The 20,129-nt window shown below is 55.4% G+C and overlaps 1 protein-coding gene across 1 annotated transcript in view; it reads left to right on the forward strand.

Annotated features, from left to right (window-relative positions):
- SCN4A (sodium voltage-gated channel alpha subunit 4) overlaps nt 1-19,647 on the forward strand; it is a 43,511-nt gene extending 23,864 nt beyond the window's left edge. Inside the window, exons 14-26 of the mRNA XM_021546946.2 lie at nt 953-1,126; nt 1,399-1,755; nt 4,868-5,299; nt 9,501-9,639; nt 9,953-10,107; nt 11,230-11,403; nt 12,059-12,181; nt 12,414-12,692; nt 13,932-13,985; nt 15,415-15,552; nt 16,090-16,194; nt 16,866-17,136; nt 17,914-19,647. Coding sequence (XP_021402621.1) covers nt 953-1,126; nt 1,399-1,755; nt 4,868-5,299; nt 9,501-9,639; nt 9,953-10,107; nt 11,230-11,403; nt 12,059-12,181; nt 12,414-12,692; nt 13,932-13,985; nt 15,415-15,552; nt 16,090-16,194; nt 16,866-17,136; nt 17,914-19,103 — 3,591 coding nt within the window. The 3' untranslated portion in view covers nt 19,104-19,647. The remainder of the gene's footprint in view (nt 1-952; nt 1,127-1,398; nt 1,756-4,867; nt 5,300-9,500; nt 9,640-9,952; nt 10,108-11,229; nt 11,404-12,058; nt 12,182-12,413; nt 12,693-13,931; nt 13,986-15,414; nt 15,553-16,089; nt 16,195-16,865; nt 17,137-17,913) is intronic.
- Nucleotides 19,648-20,129: the final 482 nt, after the last annotated feature.

A 20,129-nucleotide genomic window follows, 5' to 3' on the forward strand; every position in this document is an offset into this window, starting at 1 on the left:
CTGGATGCGGGGGCAGCCCGGGGGATGATCTGCTGGGGAAGGGCCCGGTGGGGACGGGAGCAGGAGGAGCAGATCCCCCTGAGCCGGGGCTGCCCCGCATCCCCTGCCTGTGCCCTGGGTAGGAGCTGCCTGCCCCACCACACTATGTACGGGACAAGGGCAGGGATCAGCTGGGAGGAGCAGGACAAGGGATGTTTGTGGGCTGCCGTGCTGGGGACACGTGGGGACAATCCTCTGCGGTACTGAAGCAGGACAGGGGATGTTTGTGGCTTGCCATGCAAAGGACATATGGGGACAATCCCCTGGAATGCAGCTGCAGGAGCAGGACAGGAACATTTGTGGGCTGGCATGCAAGGGACATGTGGGGACACCCCCGGGATGCAGGAGCCTCCCTGCTGCTCCTCCCTGCTCCGTGGGGGATAGACCTGTCCCAACACCGTCCCCAGTCAGGGCAGATCTGTCACAGGCCCTCTGCACGTGCTGTGCCGTGGAATGGCAGCAGGGATGGTGACTGTCACCTGGCTGAGCCCTCTCTGCAGTGACACAATGCTGCACGTGCTGCTGTGGTCCCAGGAAAGGAGCAATGTGTAAAATCCAGCTCAGCTGTCACTGGGCTCAGGGAGGGACAGGGGCATCCCAGCAGCAGCCCAGTTCCCAGTGCTGGACACCTGTGATTTCCCAGTCATTCCAAAGGTGTCTTCTTGCCAAGGAAATTTTATTTTTAATTTTCAGCTGCCAGCACTCACCTTTGTGTCCCTCCAGAGGAATCGGTCACCAGTATTCCCAATCTGCCACACTGGGCAGCACCTGGGGAGCTTGTTCCCAACTGGGACTGGCCCTAACAGGGTGAAATGCTTTGGGAATACACCAAAAAAGAGGGATGCTGCCCACCCCACCCCACAGCTCAGCACTGGGTTTATGAACAAGTGGTCAAGGGTGCTGCTTCCCACAGGTCTTTACAGGGATCTTCACGGCAGAGATGGTCCTGAAGCTCATTGCTCTGGATCCCTATGAGTATTTCCAGCAGGGATGGAACATCTTTGACAGCTTCATCGTCACTCTGAGCCTGGTGGAGCTGGGCTTGGCCAATGTGCAGGGGCTCTCCGTGCTCCGCTCCTTCCGCCTGGTACGTGCCATGGACACCTGGGCGGTGACAGGGACAGGGTGGGGGTGGCTTGTCCAGCTCCTTCATGGTGGAGGCTCAGCTTGGGAGGGCCCAACCTGGTCCTGTTAAAGACAAGACTAAGTTCAATATTCGGGAAGTTGGAGTCAGAGCAGTTGCGGGTTTAACCCCTCCTGCCTTGGTCAAACAGCCCCGGAGGGTCAAATGGCAGTGGCACAGCCTTGCTGCGGCAATGACACCCCCAGCCACCCCCCTTTTCTCCTTGCCCCCCACAGCTGAGGGTTTTCAAACTGGCCAAGTCCTGGCCCACTCTCAACATGCTCATCAAGATCATCGGCAACTCCGTGGGTGCCCTGGGCAACCTCACGCTGGTTCTGGCCATCATCGTCTTCATCTTCGCCGTGGTGGGGATGCAGCTCTTCGGCAAGAGCTACATCGAGTGCGTGTGCAAGATCTCGGTGGACTGCACCCTGCCCCGCTGGCACATGAACGACTTCTTCCACTCCTTCCTCATCGTCTTCCGCATCCTCTGCGGGGAGTGGATCGAGACCATGTGGGACTGCATGGAGGTGGCCGGCCAGACCATGTGCCTCATCGTCTTCATGATGGTCATGGTCATCGGCAACCTCGTGGTGAGGCTGTGGGCCGGGGGCCCCTCCCTGGGGGACAGAGGGGGTGCTGGGGTGAGGCTGCCTCTCTCCAGCTCAGCTTTTCCACAGGGCTGTGCCTGTGGCAGGGTCTGCTTGGAGCTGCAGGGAGCACAGGGATTCTCTCCCCTCCCCAGGCCCTTCAGGTCAGCTGTGCCAGCTCTGTGTAAAACAGAGGGAGGAATGATTCCTGAGGGACCTCCAGCTGAAACCAGACCAGGAACTGGGGAGAAACTGAGGCACAGAAAACACAAATGGGCTTTAGGCAGAGGCAGGAGCCACTCTGGGATAAAACAGAGCTTAGCTTCAAGCTGCCTTCTGTCCTTCACTTGGCTTTTCCAGCTTTACTGCCCCATTTCCCACCCTCCTGATGAGGGATGGAGGCAGAGCACCATCCATCCATCCATCCATCCATCCATCCATCCATCCATCCATCCATCCATTCCACCCTTTGCTCCAGGTGCTTTTGGAAGCAGCCCCCCACCCTGCCCCCACAAGGCTTCTCCATATCCCCAACCTCCCCAGCCCCCACCGTGCTCCAGGTGGCATTTGGTGATGGCCAAACTTCTTCCCTGAGTTTGTGGGACCCCCTGCTCCCCTCACCCCCCTCCTACACCCCACCCTCCCCACTCCCCCCGGCTGCCTGTGCTGCCTGAGCCACAGGTTTGCGAGTTCCAGGCGAGCGTGAAATCCTTTCTAAACTTGGTAACCCCATCGCTGGCAGCTCTGGAGCTTGTTTTGCAGCCTGCGTGGGCCCTGCTCTCCCTTCTTGAGGAGCAAGGCAGGCGAGGGAAGCGCCGACTCGCTCCTATTACTTGCCGGGATTGTGTAATCCCTTTGGAATTTGCTTTGAAAAACTATCTGCCCCCGGGAGCTGCTGACCCCTCTCCCCGGGGAGGCTCTGAAAGGAGCTGCTCTGGGAGAAGCCCAGAGCAGCCCCCGGCTCGGGTCAGCTTGGAGTGTCCCAGTTTAAGGACAGAAAGTTGGGATTTGGGAGCCTCTTGGCTTCCCTGGCTCATGCCAGGGATTTGCGGCTTTGAAGGGAGAGCCCCTGGCTGCAGACCCTGCTCAGGGTGGTGCTGGGCAGATGAGGGGAGCAGCCCCGTGCCCCCCTGGCTGCCCATCTCCCACCAGCCAGCAAAGGCTTGTGATGCCACCTTTGCATCACCTCTGCTTGTGATCCCCTTTGCAGGGGATGGTGAGGCTGGGTCAGGCTGAAAATCACCCACAAGGGCACCTGTAAGAGCAGAAGGCTGTCCAGAACCATCCACAGGGAGTGCAGGAGTTTGGACTGGGAATTCCAGCTGTGACTCCCTGCAGAGCCCTCCCAAAAAGGGGTTCTGGAAGGTTTCCCTCTTCTGGAGCTCCTTTTTGGAACAGCACAGTCCACCCACCTCTCCAGGGGACTGCTCTGGAGAAGACACGGGGACAGCACAATTTCAGCTGGTGGGGTCAGTGACAGCCCTCCCTGAGGTGTGGAGGTGTGGGTGTCCCCATCCCAGAGGTGCCAGTGTCCCCATCCCAGAGGTGCAGGTGTCCCCTCCCAAAGGTGCACCCCAGCTCTTGGGGCAGATCTGCAGCTCCTGCATGGGCTCCATTTACAGCCCAGCAGAGAAACACGGAGCAAAAACACGGCCAGAGCCCTCTGTGCCCTCCTCCTCCTCTCTGCCAGGCTCTCCTGGCCATGCCTCAGGTATTTCCGAGCCCTGGAGCACGTCCCAGAGGCTCCCAAGTCTCCCCGTGCAGGGAGGTGTGTATTTCTCCGCTTCCCCTACACAGGAAGAAGGTGACCTGTCCTTTGCTCTTAATGACACTTTGAGCATTTCCTTTGGGGTTATTCAGGGAAAAGGGAGGAAGTCAGTCGGGTGACAAGGTAACGGAGTCCTGCCCAACAAAGCCAGAGCCAGCAGCACCCACTAACTGTAACTGGTACTTAATGGGGACATTCGACTGCTGGGCCCGCGGGGATTTATTTAAAGACGTGGTTTAAGGCACATGGCATGAGCCATGTGAAAACTGCAGTGTCCTTGGATAGCAGCTAATTCCCGTCTCAGATGCGCTGCTGGCACCGCACAGCACGGCACAAACACCGACAGCTGTGGGCTGGCTCCGTCCCTGCTCTGCCCGCGGGGGTGCCTATCCCACCCCTCTGCTCCCGAGCTGCTCCTGGCTCCTGGCAGGCAGCAACCCCAGCTGTGCCAGGAGAGGCTGTGGTGGGCTCCAGTCACGTTTTGGGATGGTGCAGTAGAAGGGGAAGCACACGAGCCCATGCTTGGAGTTACTCAGAGCGTTTACTGGCTCGTGCTGAGGTGAAAGCTCGCTCTGATGGAGCACAGCAGTGTCTGGGACACAGGGATGGGGCCACAGCTGGGTCCAGGCTCCTCCATGGCCCCAGGGGTGGGAGACCCTCAGGAGCTTGCTGGACATCTACCAAAGGCAGGGAAGAGGAGAGGAAGAGCTGCAGCTGAGAGCACAAGCAGGAGGTTTCATTCAGGGCAGAAGGGACATAATCACAGAACTGTGGAATCCCAGACTGGTTTGGGTTGGAAGGGACATTAAAGAGCACTCGGCCCCACCCTGTGATATGGCCAGGTGCACCTTCCACCATCCCAGGTTGCTCCAAGCCCCGTCCAGCCTGGCTTTGGACCCTTCCAGGGATGGAGCAGCCACAAGAGCTGAGTTGCATCCCTGGGGCTGGTGGGGAGAAGCACCAGAGACTTGGGGAGTCCTCACGGGATTCTCGGAACTCCAAGAAACCAAAGGAAGGGACACACTCACAGATCCACAGCAGAGCTTGAGAGGAGCTGAAACCATGATTGGCATCATTTGCAGAGGGATCTGCAGGACCATGGGAGCCCAGGGTGAGGTGGAAGGCATCAGAGCCCAGGGGGTTTGAGGAGGAGCATGTCCATGTCCTCCAGGGACTGGGACTGGCACCTCTGCAGTCCCCAGAGCTGGTGAGGGCAGGGCAGAGCCCATGAGATGCTCAGTGAAGAGGCTTCTCCACAGTCACCAGTGATCCCTGCAGCTCCAGAGTTAAATCCTGAGGCTCAGGACCTGCTGGACCTCAGGGCTGGCATTTGCTTTGTCCCCCCAGGTGCTAAACCTGTTCCTGGCTCTGCTGCTGAGCTCCTTCAGCGCCGACAGCCTGGCAGCGTCGGACGATGACGGGGAGATGAACAACCTGCAGATCGCCATCGGCCGCATCACCCGCGGCATCGCCTTCGCCAAGGCCTCACTCCTGGCGCTGCTGCGCCGGCTCTGGAAGGGCAAGAAGGTGGCACCAGAGGAAGAACAGGACCCCAGCAAGAGGGACAACTCTGTGCTCAACCACGTGGACACGGCCCTGGAGCCCAAGTCAGGGTACCTGGATGGCATCACGGGCAAGGAGCACATTTTCATGGATGAGCTGGACCACATGAATTTCATCAACAACCCCAACCTGACAGTGCAGGTCCCCATTGCCTCTGAGGAGTCTGACCTCTATGAGGAGACCAGCACCCAGTCTGACACCGAGGACACCACCAAGGTCAGGAAGGCGGATGGAAGGGGAGGGTTTCACCCCAAAACTGGCACTGGCCCGTTCTTGCTGTGCTGCCCAAGGAGTGATGTTGGTTTGGGTCACTTTCACCTTTCTCACAGGTCGTGGCATGGGCCAAACTTGGCATTGTCCAAGCTGGCATTTCCCAGTGTAAGCTGGAGTGGAGGGGAGGGTCCAAGCAGGGCTTTGGCTGGTTTGGGTCAGACTGTGGGGTTATTGCTGATGCCACAGCACCACAGGGGCAATGCAAGGGTCAGAGCGCCTGTTTGGGGTGAAAGATGTCCCAGAGGAACCCGATGCCAGGAAATCTGCTGATGGCACTATCATTGGATCCACTGCTAATGCCTCGGGAAGCATCACCCTGGGGCGGCCTGAACCAGATGGAGGAGCTTAGCAGGGGTGAACATGAAGGGAGGGGTGTGGGATCCAAAGCTGAGACAGCTGAGTCTCCAGGGGACTGCTGGGGTCCACTGGGAGGGTGGCAGGGGGACAAGAAACTTGGGAAGACCCAAGTGGACACAAAAGGGCATGGTGCAGTGGGAAATTACTGCTTACCCCCACAGCCCTGGGGACACAGGGGGCAGCTGGAGGTGCTGAGGAGGACAGGAGCAGGTGCATCAGCCTGGGAAGGGGTTTTGTTTGGACAATAGGACGGCTCTGAGCAGGGATTTGTCGTGACTGGATGGCAAACGTGTTCCAGGAGCTGAGAGAACTCTGGAAAGCGCCATCCCAACCAGCCCTGCCAGGTCCAGGAGGCATTTGGTGCTGCTGCACACCAGGATGGGATTGCACAGGGAGCCCCAGAAAGGCTGGAAAATGAAGCAGGGTTCCCAAAACTGCAGAGCCTCTCACCTCCCTCCCACCTGCAGGCTCCTCACAGCTCAGCACAGTGACAGGGACCCAGCTTGGCATGACATGGGGCAAGGAGAGGGGACAGTCACGATTATTTAGTGTTATCTGGGGCAATGGGGAGATTTCAGCATTTGGGGTGCAGAGGGGAACAGGAGGAAATGTGGGGCTGGCCACTGTCCCTGCCAAGCCCTACAGAGGGGACAAACTTGCGTGGAGCACCTTGGTCAAGGGAATGGGCCAGGGGGGTTTCTGCTCTCAGTTCCCTCAGGGTTGCCCCAGGAGGGCTGAGAGTTGGCATCCCCCCCCATGATTTCCCTACTCAGCCCCAGTGCCACAGCAGCAGTGCTCAGCACGCTGGGCACACTGCAGAGGTGATGCCAGTGCCAGCCTGGCCACGATGGGAGGGGACACAGGGGGTGCCTGAGGACCTCAGCTCCCTGTAAGCACAAAGTGCTTCCCAAGAGGTGGGAAAACCTTGGGGTGCAGCTATGGGACCCGTCCTGGCACAGCTCTGGGCTTTAGGGTGCGTTCAGCAGTGAGCACCCACTCCAAACTCTGCATGGAAAAACTCTGAGCTCAGCAAAGGCAAAGGGCAACTCTCAACCAGTTAATACCAGTTCAGCCCATCGGGGCTGTTGGGTTTGGTGCCTAAATTCAGTCAAAGCTGACTCAGGTGGGAGCCAAGGGGGTGCATTAAAAACAGGGGCCCTGCCCAGGCAGGGGGAATGATGGGCTGCAATTCATCATGAAATCACAAATTATTTGGGTTGGTGAGAGTCTCAAAGACCATTTAATTCCAATCTCCTGCCATGGCAGGGACACCTCCCACTGTCCCAGGCTGCTCCAGCCCTGTCCAGCCTGGCCTTGGGCACTGCCAGGGCTCCAGGGGCACCACAGCTGCTCTGGGCACCCTGTGCCAGGGCCTGCCCACCCTGCCAGGGAACAATTCCCAATTCCCAATCTCCCACCCATCCCTGCCCTCTGGCAGTGGGAGCCATTCCCTGTGTCCTGTCCCTCCATCCCTTGTCCCCAGTCCCTCTCCAGCTCTCCTGGAGCCCCTTTAGGCCCTGAAGGGGCTCAGCACTGTCCCAGACCCTCCCCTTCTCCAGGTGAGCACCCCCAGCTCTCCCAGCCCGCATTCACAGGGTGAATTGACAATTGTTTGATTTAGCACTCGGGGGCGGCAGGGCGGCAGCCCCGCGCTGTTCCCAGCGGGATCAGCTCCAGATGGAGCCAGAGCCCCGCACAGCGCCCGCTCCGGGACACTCCCACCGGGACCGAGCCGCGCTGGTAAATCCTCTCCCCTTCCAGAGCAGCACCCTTCCAAGGAAAAGCTCTTTTTCGGGGAAATGGCAGGGGCAGGATCATCGCAGCTACACTTCTGCATCTTGTGGTTGAGTTCCCTTTGCAGCTCGGAGCAGGGAGGAGGTGCCAGCCTGGGCTGTGGCTCTGCAGAAGCAGTGCAGGCTCAGGGCTCTTCCAGGGGCTTCTTCCGTGGGGATCCCACCCTGCTGGGCAGGGTGATGTGTCCTGAGATGCTCCAGGCTCTGGTGCAGCACAGGGGTGTTGTCAGTGGAGCTGAGGGAGCTGGGGGGGCTCAGCCTGGAGCAAAGGAGGCTCAGGGGGACCTTGTGGCTCTCACAGCTCCTGCCAGGAGGGGACAGCCGGGGGGTCGGGCTCTGCTCCAGGAACAGGGACAGGAGGAGAGGGAACGGCCCCAGGCTGGGCCTGAGGAGGTTTGATTGGAGATTAGGGAAAATTCCTGCATGGAAAGGGGTTTCCAGCTGCCCATGGCTGGGTGGAGTCCCCATCCCTGGAGGGGTTTAAAAGCCGTGTGGTTGTGGCACTTGGGGACATGGTGAGTGGTGGCCTCAGAAGGCTTTTGCCACCTGAACAGTTCTGTGGTTCTCAGGGCTGTGGGTTATGGGGCCATGGGGTGAGTCAGGTGTGCAGCACCAAGGATGGGAAAGCCCCAGGCAGGCTGGAGATGCTGTGCCAGGTGGGATGGGCATTGCTCTCCAAACCTGCTGGTTCCAGGTGTGGGAGGACTCAGGAGCCCCCAGGGATGGGTTTTATCCCTGTTCCCACCCAGCAGAACCTGCCCTGAGCTCCCCACAGAACTCCTGGGTTCCGTGAGCCATCCAAGGGCCTTTTGGGCCTTCCCCACATCTCCAGGGCAGCTGCACTGGTTTGTCCCCACCTTTACCCTTTCTAAGGCTGTCCTGGAGGCAGATGGCTCCTGTGGGGCCACAGCTTGCCTGGCTCCGTGCTGAGCCTCCCTAATCCCCCTGCCTTTCCCATCCCTCCCCCCAGCCTCATCTGAGGGTCCCTGTGGTCCTTGAGGGCCACCAGCTGAGAGCTGGTGCCACCCCTGCTGCTGTGTCCTCTCCTGCATGTCCCCAAAGGTCCCCCACAGCCACGTCTTCTCACAGAGATGAGGCTGTGGCTCCTGAAGCTGTGGGCAGTGATGGTGCCTCAGTTTACCCCAGGGGCTTTTCCCTGGTTTTTGGAGGATGGAGCAGCTTCTTTATGGATTACCAAAAATAGGAGCAGCCTGAGGGGAGGATTATCTCCTTCCCGTGTAAGCAAACACCTTCTTGTGCTGGAAATACGCATCCTGGATCCTCCAGCTCCTGCTGCTCCCAGGTAGGATAGGCAGGGCTGGGGATCTGCTCGTTCCTCAAGTGTTGCATGAGGTTCTCAGAAAGCCAAAAGAAAAGCAGAGGAAAAAGAGTCCCAGGGCTTGCCAAGGTTTTCTCTTGTTATCAGCCCCTCTGGCCTTGCTGAGTGTGTCTGGGAAGGCAGCCAAGCTGAGCTCTGGAGCAGGGTGGAGCTGGAGAGAGGTATTTGGGGTGCAGGTTTTGAACTTGGGTGAACCTCAGGCTGAGGGCACTTCAGCACGAGCTGAGCCAGATGAAGGTGAGAGCAGAGGCTGCTTGGGTTTCTGCACTAAAGGGGGGTTGGCAGAGCAAATCTGGGATGGGGACACACAGAGGAGGAGGACGAGGCAGCAAGAAAATCAGCCTGAGGTGGTGGCACAGGTGGATGGGAGATGGAGCTGCTGTGCTGAGAGGAAGGCTGGCATCGGGGAACCTTTTGTTCCTCTGAACCTGGATGAGAAGCAAAGCTCAAGTACCAAAAACCCTCCCAGGTTTGCATCCCTGGATGATTCAACAGCTTCTGGGCTGGGTGTCCATGGGAGGGGGACTCAGATCATCCTCCAAATAAGGGTGTCCCACCACCCATCTGACCCTGCCTGGGCTCTCTGGGACACGAGGAGCATGGCTGGAGACAGCCCAAGGCCAGGAGCCTGGCCTGAATTGCTGTCCCTCTGCAGGGAGTCCCTCTGAACCCCCTGTCCAGCGATGCCTCGTCCGTGTGCAGCACGGTGGATTACAAACCCCCCGCGCCAGAGGAGGAGGAAGTGGCAGAGGTGGCTGAGGAGAGCAACGAGCCCGAGGAGTGTTTCACTGAGGGTGAGGGACAGAGCAGGGCTGGAGACCCTGGGGACAGGGGAGATGGGTGTGGAGAGGGGAAAACGGGGGTGGAGGGGTCACTGCCAACCAGTTCTTGCAGCACAGGGACCTCCAGGCTCCCTGAGCTCAGCCCCGACTCCAAATCCTCCTGTCCCACCCCAGAGATGATCCCCATGGTGCTCCCCTCGTGCACCCCACCTAAGCCCAGCAGGATCCTGGTCTAGCTTTCACCAGGGAGGGTTTAAAATGCCAATAAAACTGGGAATAGTGGGAACACCCCGGCCAGGAGTGACCCCCAGCCCTGTGTCCCCAGGCTGTGTGAAGAGGTTCCCCTGCCTCTACGTGGACATCACCAGTGAGAAGGGGAAGATTTGGTGGAACCTCAGGAAAACCTGCTTCCGCATTGTGGAGCACGACTGGTTCGAGACCTTCATCGTCTTCATGATCCTCCTCAGCAGTGGGGCACTGGTAGGTGCCACCTTTCCCCTGCCCCGAGGGCTCTTCCCAGCCTGAGGGAGCACAGGGAGGAGACAGAGCCAATCTGGGCATCTCCTGTGCCAAATAATCCAGCTGTGGGCAGATGTTTGATTTCAACCCCCATTTGGCTCAGCTGTAATGTCCTCCAGGAGTCCTGGTCACCCTCCCCAGCATTCCTGGACCATCATCCACAGGCTGTGGTCCAGTGTCCATGGCTTGAGGGGATGCCACTGCCTACAGCCCCCACTCCTGCTCTTAATGCCAACTATGAACCATCTGAGCAATTTACTGAGCTTCGTGTGGTTCCTCATTTCACCACCACCAGCACTGGCTGTCAGGAGGTGCTGGACAAACAGTTCATGGTTTTTATTTTGCTGTTCAGCACCTCCATCAGTGCCTGGTGCCCCCTCTCAGAACCTGGCTGTTGTATTAAATCAAATTAATTATCAGAGTTGGCCTGGTGCTCTTCTCTGAGTGTTTGGGCTGGATTTAACCCAGGAAATACCAACTTCTCTGCAGGTTTGAAGGAGAACAGAGGGACTGAGAGGCTTTTCAGACACACTTTACATGTCTGCAGCTTGCTCTGAGGTGGTTGGGGATGTCTGAGGTTGTAGCTGGTGCAGGAATTGAAAGCTGTGCTACCCCAGCTGTGCAGCACCTGGTCACCACACCCATACCTCCAAGTGCTTACTCCAGACGTGGGTGTAGCACTCACCCAAACTCCTCAGGGCATTTTCAAAACTCCCAGAGCATCCCAAGGTGTGGGTTGGTGTCCTGGGGTTTGAGCTGAGACACCTGGGAATTGGATGCAGCTGGACTGTGGCTTCAGGGAAGCTCTGCTTTGGGTCCAGCCCCGCAAAGCCAACAAGGACCTGCAAACAGGAGCTGGACCCCACGTGGATCAGGTCCTCATGGACCAGCCATCCTTCAGCTCCCAGCTTCCCTAGCCCTGGAGAGCAGGGAGATACCAGCACATGTGTGCTCTGGGATGCCATGGAAGGATGGGACTGTCACAGAGCTCCGTGGGGCCCCATGGAAGGATGGGACTGTCACAGAGCTCCGTGGGGTCCCATGGAAGGATGGGACTGTCACAGAGCTCCGTGCCCCTTGCAGGCTTTCGAGGACATCTACATCGAGCAGCGCAAGGTGATCCGCACCATCCTGGAATATGCAGACAAGGTCTTCTCCTACATCTTCGTCATCGAGATGCTGCTCAAGTGGGTGGCCTATGGCTTCAAGGTGTACTTCACCAATGCCTGGTGCTGGCTGGATTTCCTCATTGTGGATGTACGTGATGAGCAGGGCCAAGCCAAGGGGCCTGGGGGCATTAGGGGCTGTTGTAAATGAACCCAGATTGTATTTTAGAGGATAAAGGGATGGCTGTGGAATGAGGGCTTATAGCATTTCTCAAAATAATGGTCCCCCACGGGAAGGAACACTTCATTCCCGATTGCAGGAACATTTCAAACCCTTCTGTTTTATACCCAAGCCAAGAACAGCCCCTGCAGTTCCACCAGGCCCAGTAGAGCTGTGAAGGGACACAGGGTCTCCCAAATGGTCTGTGACAGAGCAATCTGTCCTTTCTATGCCCCACGTCAATTCCACCCTCACACTCAAGAGGTGTCATCCTGCCCCTGGATCCCTGGAAGTGTCCAAGGCCAGGCTGGACGGGGCTTGGAGCAACCTGGGACAGTGAAAGGTGTCCTTGCCCATGCCAGGGGATGGCACTGGATGGGCTTTAAAGTCCTTTCCAGCCCAAACCATTCTGGGATTCTGTGACCCTTGAGGTGTCTGGTCACCAGGGACCCCAAGTACTCAAGGTCTGTGTCCCAAGGCTAGAGGATGACCACCAGCCTGAGGGACTGGGGAGAGAGGGCAGGGCAGGAGCTGCAGCTGTGTTTCCACCTGAGGTGTTGCTGATCACTTGGGCTGCTCCTTCCAGGTGTCCCTGGTCAGTCTGACAGCAAACTGGCTGGGATATTCCGAGCTGGGAGCCATCAAATCCCTGCGGACACTGAGGGCTCTGCGACCCCTGCGTGCTCTGTCCCGGTTTGAGGGCATGAGGGTAAGTGTGTCCCCATGTACTGCTGGCCCTGACAGGGACATGAGAGCCCTCAGCAGTCCTCTACATCACGGACATCCCAGTAGGTTTTCAGGGGCCTCCAGACTGGTGGGATCAATGCTAAGGTACCTTTGCTCCAGTCTGACCTCACTCAGTGCTGCTGGGGAGGGCAAGGTTGGGCATAGGGACATGAAGGTCCCATCCAGGTGCCCCAAGGGTTTTTCTCTCCTTGTAGGTGGTGGTGAATGCCCTGCTGGGTGCCATCCCCTCCATCATGAACGTCCTTCTGGTCTGCCTCATCTTCTGGCTGATCTTCAGCATCATGGGCGTGAACCTGTTTGCAGGGAAGTACTACAGGTGCGTCAACACCACCACCGGGGAGCTCTTCGACATCGACGTGGTCAACAACAAGAGCGACTGCATGGCCCTGCTCTACACCAACGAGGTCAGATGGGTCAACGTCAAGGTCAACTTTGACAACGTGGGCTTGGGATACCTGTCCTTGCTGCAGGTGGTACGTCACAACATCGGGTGTCACCGTCCAGGAGGGGTGGAGCAGGGTGGTGGGATGAGCATCAGGGCTGATGTGTGATGAGGTTTCTTAGCTGCTTCTTGGCTCCAAAGCTGGTTTTTAAACACCAAAAAAAAACCCCTTAGTAAAGGAGGGAAACTTCTAGCCAAGGAGGAAAAGGGACAGGGTAGAAGACGGGAGGGGAAGGTTTCACCAGGGAGCTGCTGCAGATGGGTGCAGCAGCACCAAGGCTGGTGCTGCAGAGCAGCTCCTGCCCAGCACGGGGAGTAGAGTCAGGAGGGGAGGCTCTATCGTACCCCTGCACCCCTTTGGAAAGTTCAGTCTGCTCCAGCTGTAGGTTGTGGGGCTTTGTGTGGGGCGGGTGACGATTGGAAAAAGGGCACACGTGTCCCCTGTGGGCAGTGGGCGAAGGCAGCTGGGTTCCACTGAACTCCCCACAGCTGGGCCAGGCAGCAAAGGGGAACTGCTCACCACAGCTTTGATAAAAATACAGATGTGGGCTCCATTGTGGGGCAGGCTGGGGCTACTCCCATCAGATCCAGGGGAACTGGCGGCTGCAGAATCGGAAAACAACCCCAGCTGATGACTCTGCTTCTAAAATCAGCTTCCTCTTCAGCCTTGTTGTTCCATCAGATTCAGGAAACAAAATGTGCAGACCTTTTGTTTAACAAATCAGCAGCAAAAGGCTGTAAGAGATGCAGTGGAGACCCTGTAAAAGACTTGGTGTGGTCCCCCCACCCTGCTGGGATGGGAATTCAGCAGAACCAGAGGTAGGATATGGAAGTCAGGGCTATGGAGGTGGCACAGTTTGGGACTGGAAAGGAGGCAGCTGGCCCTGGCACAGCTCTGCATTTGGGAAAATGACTTCAAAGAGAGTAGAAGGGAGAAAAGAGTCAATTCCTTCTTTTCCTTGTCTTGTTTGCAGTGGTGTTTTGGGAAGTCACTGGTAGCCTCAGCCCCAGAATGGTCTATGTATATTCATATGGGAATTTCCATATTTCTGGGACATCTTTCATGTGGATTCAACTCCCGTTCCTCTCCTGACATTCCCACAGAGAAGCCGGAGTGCTCAGACCTGAACTCCAGACATGAACCCATCACCTTCCCTTTTTCCCTAGCCACAAACAGGTCCCAGAAAATACATTCTCCTCCACTGCCACAGAATCACAGAATCCTTTGTGTTGGAACAGACTCCAGGTCTGACCATTCCTGTTCCCACAGGCAACCTTCAAAGGCTGGATGGACATCATGTATGCGGCCGTGGACTCACGTGAGGTGAGGGGACACACAGGCACACATTGCTGATTCCAGGGGTGGATTCCCCATGGCAGACTGGGAACAGGACCCAGAACTGAGGCTGAGATGGATCCTTGGCTGTGGCATCACCTCTGGCTCTGCCTTTTGGTGCTGGATCTCACCCACTACTTCAGCCAGGACATGGGTTACAGGAGAAACCTCCAAAATATATCAGATCATGGAACCCCAGCATGGTTTGTGTTGGAAGTGACCCTAAAGCCCATCCAGTGCCTCCCCCTGCCATGGGCAGTGACACCTTCCACTAGCCCAGGGTGCTCCAAGCTCTGTCCAACCCAGCCTTGGACACCTGGGCAGCCACAACCTCCTTCTCCCTGCTGAGGTGCACAGCCTCGAAGAGGGCAGCCATGTGTCCCTGTGCCACCCATGTCATTGTCACCTGCAGCCTGGCCCCACACTGGGCTCCCACCCCACCCCACAGCTGGGGCTGAATCTGTTCCACTCAGCTTCAGTTCCTGGGGCCAAAATCCCCATTCTGCCCCCACTGCTCCAGCCTGGAGGGTGCCCTCTTCTGCCTGCTGTGACATGACGTCCTCTGTGACCCCTCTAGCTGGGAAAGCTTACCCCATCCTGGAGAAAGTTCCTGGCTTGTGTTGAGCAATCAGTGGGTTATGAGAACAGAGCAGCCAGCATTCAACCATGGGGTTCAAAGAATTATTAAAAAACCCAAGTGTTTGAAGAGTGATGTGCAAAGGCTGTTCCTACTGTCATCCACCTCCAAAAGTGTCTCCACAGCAGAAGGGGTTTCCTACTGTTCTCCAATTACACTGGGGGTCACCCCACACACCTACAGGCCTCGAGGGCTGGTTTTCATTGCCTTTTTTTAGCACCCTTTCATCACCCTCTGAAACTCCCTCAGGCCTGGGGCAAAGACGGTTTGGGAGAAAATCTCCCCTGTCCTGCCAAGAGCTTTCCTCAAAATGGGGGAATCCAATGGGATCACCTTGGGGTGCCCCTGGTCAAACACAGAGCAGGATTAAGGGATGGTCCTTGGGATGAGGAGCATTGTCCAGGGTTGTAGTATCTGTCACCCAGCTGTGCTGGTGTGACAAATTAATTCACTTTTCCTTTCTCCTCTCAGAAATTTTTCAGCCCTTGTAGTGCTGATTATTGGGAAGGAAACAAATTTGTTCACTAATATCACTGCAAAGAACATCGTTTCCCAGTCCCCAGCCCATGCTGTGGGATCAGGGGGCAGTATGTCCTTGTCCCTCAGTCAGTGTCACATGGATGTCCCTTCCCTTGGCTGCTCCCGCTGGGAACACACAGTCAAAAGTTTCGGAGCAGGCACGCCCTGGCTCTTTCCAAACACCACAAGCCCTTGTCTGAGGGCTTGGGGACACCTTTTTGGGACAGGGTCAGTCTCACATTTCCTGTGTCTCCTGGCCAGATTGAAGAGCAGCCACAGTATGAGATCAACCTCTACATGTACATCTACTTCGTCATCTTCATCATCTTTGGTGCCTTCTTCACTCTGAACCTCTTCATAGGCGTCATCATCGACAACTTCAACCAGCAGAAGAAAAAGATGAGTATTTCCTGGCTCCTGAGGTGCTGTCCTGGGCTGGAGGGGGCCAGCACAGCAGTGGGGTGATGGGACCAGGGCCACCATGCGGGACTAGGATGGATCCAGGATTCTCATCCATTAGTGGCTTCCTGCACTGGGCAAAAGGCACGTGGAGCTTTGTGTCCTGGTCATAGCAGTTACAGAGGCCTTAATTTACAGGTGCAGAGGGAGGAAGCAAACGGAGGCTGTGTTGTCTCTTGCCTGGGCCATCACTTTTATTTTCTTTTCCTACCCTGGGATCATTTTCCCATGCACAAGGTTGAGACTCAACTTCTCCTTCCAAGCCAGTAGCTCAGGACTGCCAGCCCGGAGCAGGGGAGGAGGTTGGGCAGGGCCACGCACACTGGTGGTGCTGAGCAGGGTCTGCAGGACACAGAGAGGACACCTCGCTCCCAGCAGGATCTCTGAGGGGCTGGAGACAGTTGGTGGGAAGGGACATGGCCAGACACTTGGTGGGAAGAGAATTCCTGAGACTAACAGCAGTGATTCCCTTTATACTTTGGAGGCAAAGACATCTTCATGACAGAAGAGCAGAAGAAATACTACAACGCCATGAAGAAGCTGGGCTCCAAGAAACCCCAGAAGCCCATCCCCAGGCCAGCGGTATGTTGGGCTCATCCTCCCGGAGTGGAGCATGCAGGGAACTCTTCAAGCCACCAGCTGTCCCAGAGGGAATGAGAAGGGTCCAGGGAAGACTATTTGCCCCATTGTTACTCTTCAGACAGGACCTAGCCAAGAGCTGGGGCTTCAGAATAGGTTGACATCAGGCCACCTCCTTTGGGTCTGCCCTTTAGCCCTTGGTCTGCTAGCAATGGCAGTAATGGGGTTTCTTTTGCAGGAATTTGGGATTTTTCCTAGTTGGGTTCCCAGCTCCTCTCTGGAAGGGAGTTTGGCTCAGGGAAAGCTCATCTTTCAAGCCCCCAGAAGGGACTCTGGTGCAGCCAAAACATTCTCAGTTGTCATTTGAGTTTTGTAGCCCTGCAGAAGGGAGGTCCTTCCCATGTGTTCATTTGTGCCCTATTAGCTGTGGGTGTAATTAGCAAGTGGCTGTGTCCTGTGCCCGATTCTCCTGGCTGTGGCATTCCCAGGTGTGCTCCATCCTGAGAGGCACTGGGAATCCTCCCCCCATAACTTCTAGGGCTGTAAGAGGTTTCCCATACTTGTAAATATGGTTCCTTGTTCTCTTTCTGTTGTGTTTTTGTTTTGTTGTGTTTGTTCTGTGTTCTCACCTCTTCTCTGGTGCTCCATCATCACCCTTGTGTCCCTCATTGCAGAACAAATTCCAAGGGAAGGTGTTTGACTTTGTTACCAAACAAGTGTTTGACATCACCATCATGATCCTGATTTGCCTGAACATGGTGACCATGATGGTGGAAACAGATGACCAGAGCGAGCTCAAAACCTCTGTCCTCTACAAGATAAACCTGGTCTTCATCGTCATCTTCACCGGGGAGTGCGTGCTCAAGATGTTCGCCCTGCGCCACTACTTCTTCACTGTGGGCTGGAATATCTTCGACTTCGTGGTAGTTATCCTCTCCATCCTAGGTGAGTCCTGCTGCTCCCACCAGTCCCTCAGGGATCCCACAGGACAATGAAGAGTGGAAGTGGTCTCACCAATCCACACCCACCAGGTGTCACTGGACCCCACTTGCACCCATCCTTTGAGCAGGGCCAAGCCAGCAGGACCCAGGACATGACAGATGTGAGGCCACTCCAGGCCACTAGGCTGGGTGAGGGGCTGGGGATATCTCTGCTCCTCCTTTATCGTTGTAACTTGCCCCCAGGTGGGTAGTAATTAGTATAGACTATTATTCACAGAAGGTTGATTAGTAATAATCTTTATTTTAAGAATCTTATTGTTATTATAGATAGTTATGATACAGTTGGACTTAATTGGTCCTCTAATTCAAACACTATCACCATTGGCTAGTTAAGAAACCATCCTTGTGGTAAACAAATCTCCATAACACGTCCCACATGTTCACAATACCAGGTGCAGCAAGTGAAAGCAAGAATTATTTCTTATTCTTTTCTCTGATCTTCTCACAGCCTTTCCCAGAACAATGCCTGGGAAAGGTCTGTTTCTCTCTGTGGCCAGAGAGCTGCTGCCACACTCCTTGGTTTTATTTCCCTTGGTGTTCTCCTTCTCTGAAACAGAGCAGCCAGATTTTATCTCTTGGGTCTGTGCTCAGAGGTTATTTTTTAATGTTTTACCTGTCACTGGAGGACCCATCGAGGTGTCTGCCCAGATGGAGCCGAGCAGCTCCCCTTCGCCTCCCACTGGTGGCACAGCAAACCCATCTGTCCTTCATTCCTCTGCAGGTATCGTCCTCTCAGACATCATCGAGAAGTACTTTGTGTCCCCCACCCTCTTCAGGGTCATCCGGCTGGCGAGGATCGGCCGCGTGCTGCGGCTGATCCGGGGAGCCAAAGGCATCCGGACGCTCCTCTTTGCCCTGATGATGTCCCTGCCCGCCCTGTTCAACATCGGCCTCCTGCTCTTCCTCGTCATGTTCATCTACTCCATCTTCGGCATGTCCAACTTCGCCTACGTCAAGAAGGAGTCAGGCATTGATGACATCTTCAACTTCGAAACCTTTGGGAACAGCATCATCTGCCTCTTCCAGATCACCACGTCGGCGGGGTGGGATGGGCTCCTCAACCCCATCCTCAACAGCGGCCCCCCGGACTGCGACCCCGAGCTGGAGAACCCCGGGAGTTCGGTGAAAGGAGACTGTGGGAACCCCGCCATCGGCATCTTCTTCTTCTGCAGCTACATCATCATCTCCTTCCTCATCGTGGTGAACATGTACATCGCCATCATCCTGGAGAATTTCAGCGTGGCCACGGAGGAGAGCAGCGAGCCCCTCTGTGAAGATGATTTTGAAATGTTTTATGAAACTTGGGAGAAGTTTGACCCAGACGCCACCCAGTTCATTGCCTACAGCACCTTGTCTGACTTTGTGGACACCTTGCAGGAGCCACTCAGAGTTCCCAAGCCCAACAAGATCAAACTCATCACCATGGATCTACCAATGGTTGCTGGGGACAAAATCCACTGCCTGGACATCCTCTTTGCCCTGACTAAGGAAGTGCTGGGAGACTCGGGAGAGATGGATGCCCTGAAGGCCACCATGGAGGAGAAGTTCATGGCTGCCAACCCCTCGAAGGTTTCCTATGAACCCATCACCACCACCCTGAAGAGGAAACACGAGGAGGTGTGTGCTACCAAGATCCAGAGGGCTTTCCGGAGGTACCTCCTGAGGCGCTCGGTGAAGCAGGCGTCCTACATGTACAGGCACAGCCAGGACACCCTGGGCGAGGACGCGCCCGAGAAGGAAGGGCTGATAGCCACCAAAATGCAGGAGATCTATGGGAACAGTGGGACAGATGTGGAGACTGCCCCTGCCTTGGGCCTCAAGCCCATTCCCAGCTCAGAGACACCCCAGGATGCTCCTGAGGAAGCACAGGCGTGGGGTAAGGAACACGTGGTGAAAGAGTCGCTGGTGTAACACAAGGAGATTCCACCTCTGACCCAGCCTGAAGAGACTTCATTTGTATCTCCTGTTCAAAGCTCTTCCATGCACAGATCTCTAGATCTTAGATACTGAGCTAATTTCAGATATTTCAAGAAACCACCTTGAATTTCAAAACAGGATCTCCTCCTGATCCTGGGTTTTACCGCCCACTGCACTTGCAAAGAGTTAAATTCTTTTTCTTATGAGAACTCAAATGTGAAATCTGTTGTCGGTGAAAGAGAAACCAGTTAGTTTTGAAATAATCTCATCACGGTAACGATGGTTTTCAGGCGTGAACAGAAGAGTATGGTTGTCCTTTCACTTAAAGTAATTATTTATTAATGTTATTTCACAATTAAGAGATTTTCCTGTATTTTATTCTTCCAGAGTGCAGCCAGGCAACCAGTTGAGCCAAGTGAAATAATATTAAGAATAATTACAGAAAACAGAAGGTTTTGTGAACAAAAATCTCCAAAGTCTTAAAGTAGCACCTTTCTTTTGAACTTCTGAATAAGCTTGATGATTATTTTTTGTTACATACAAGAGAAAGTGCAATTATGTCTTAAAAATTGGTTAGCAAAGCCAAAGCAAAGCATCTGCAGATTTGTTCTCAGGGTTAAATATCATGTTTTCAAGGTCTCTGAATATGCATTGAAAGCAGAAATCATTCAGGTCTCTATAGACTGAATGTAAACACTATTTATAGTCAGGTTTTACTTAGTTTTCCCATTTCCATCCAGGTTTTGTGGCAGGAAAGCAGTGGGCAAAAGTAGAATTTGGAAAACATCCTCCAAGAATCCCTGGTCCTAAGGACAAAACTCTCCAGGATTTTTTCTATCCGTGTTGCAAGAGGAACCAATCCACTGGAGTGATCTAGGTTGGAAATCCAAATGTCCTCTTCATTAGTGTTAATTAATGAGATGCATGCCCAGGGATCGGAGCAGATGTTTGAATGATCCTTTCCATGAACTGCTTTAGGTGTGCCCTAAATCCCACCCAAACCCCAGGTGGCTGCATGTA

Source organism: Lonchura striata, chromosome 25 (genome assembly GCF_046129695.1).
Source record: "Lonchura striata isolate bLonStr1 chromosome 25, bLonStr1.mat, whole genome shotgun sequence".
Classification (NCBI taxonomy): Eukaryota; Metazoa; Chordata; class Aves; order Passeriformes; family Estrildidae; genus Lonchura; species Lonchura striata.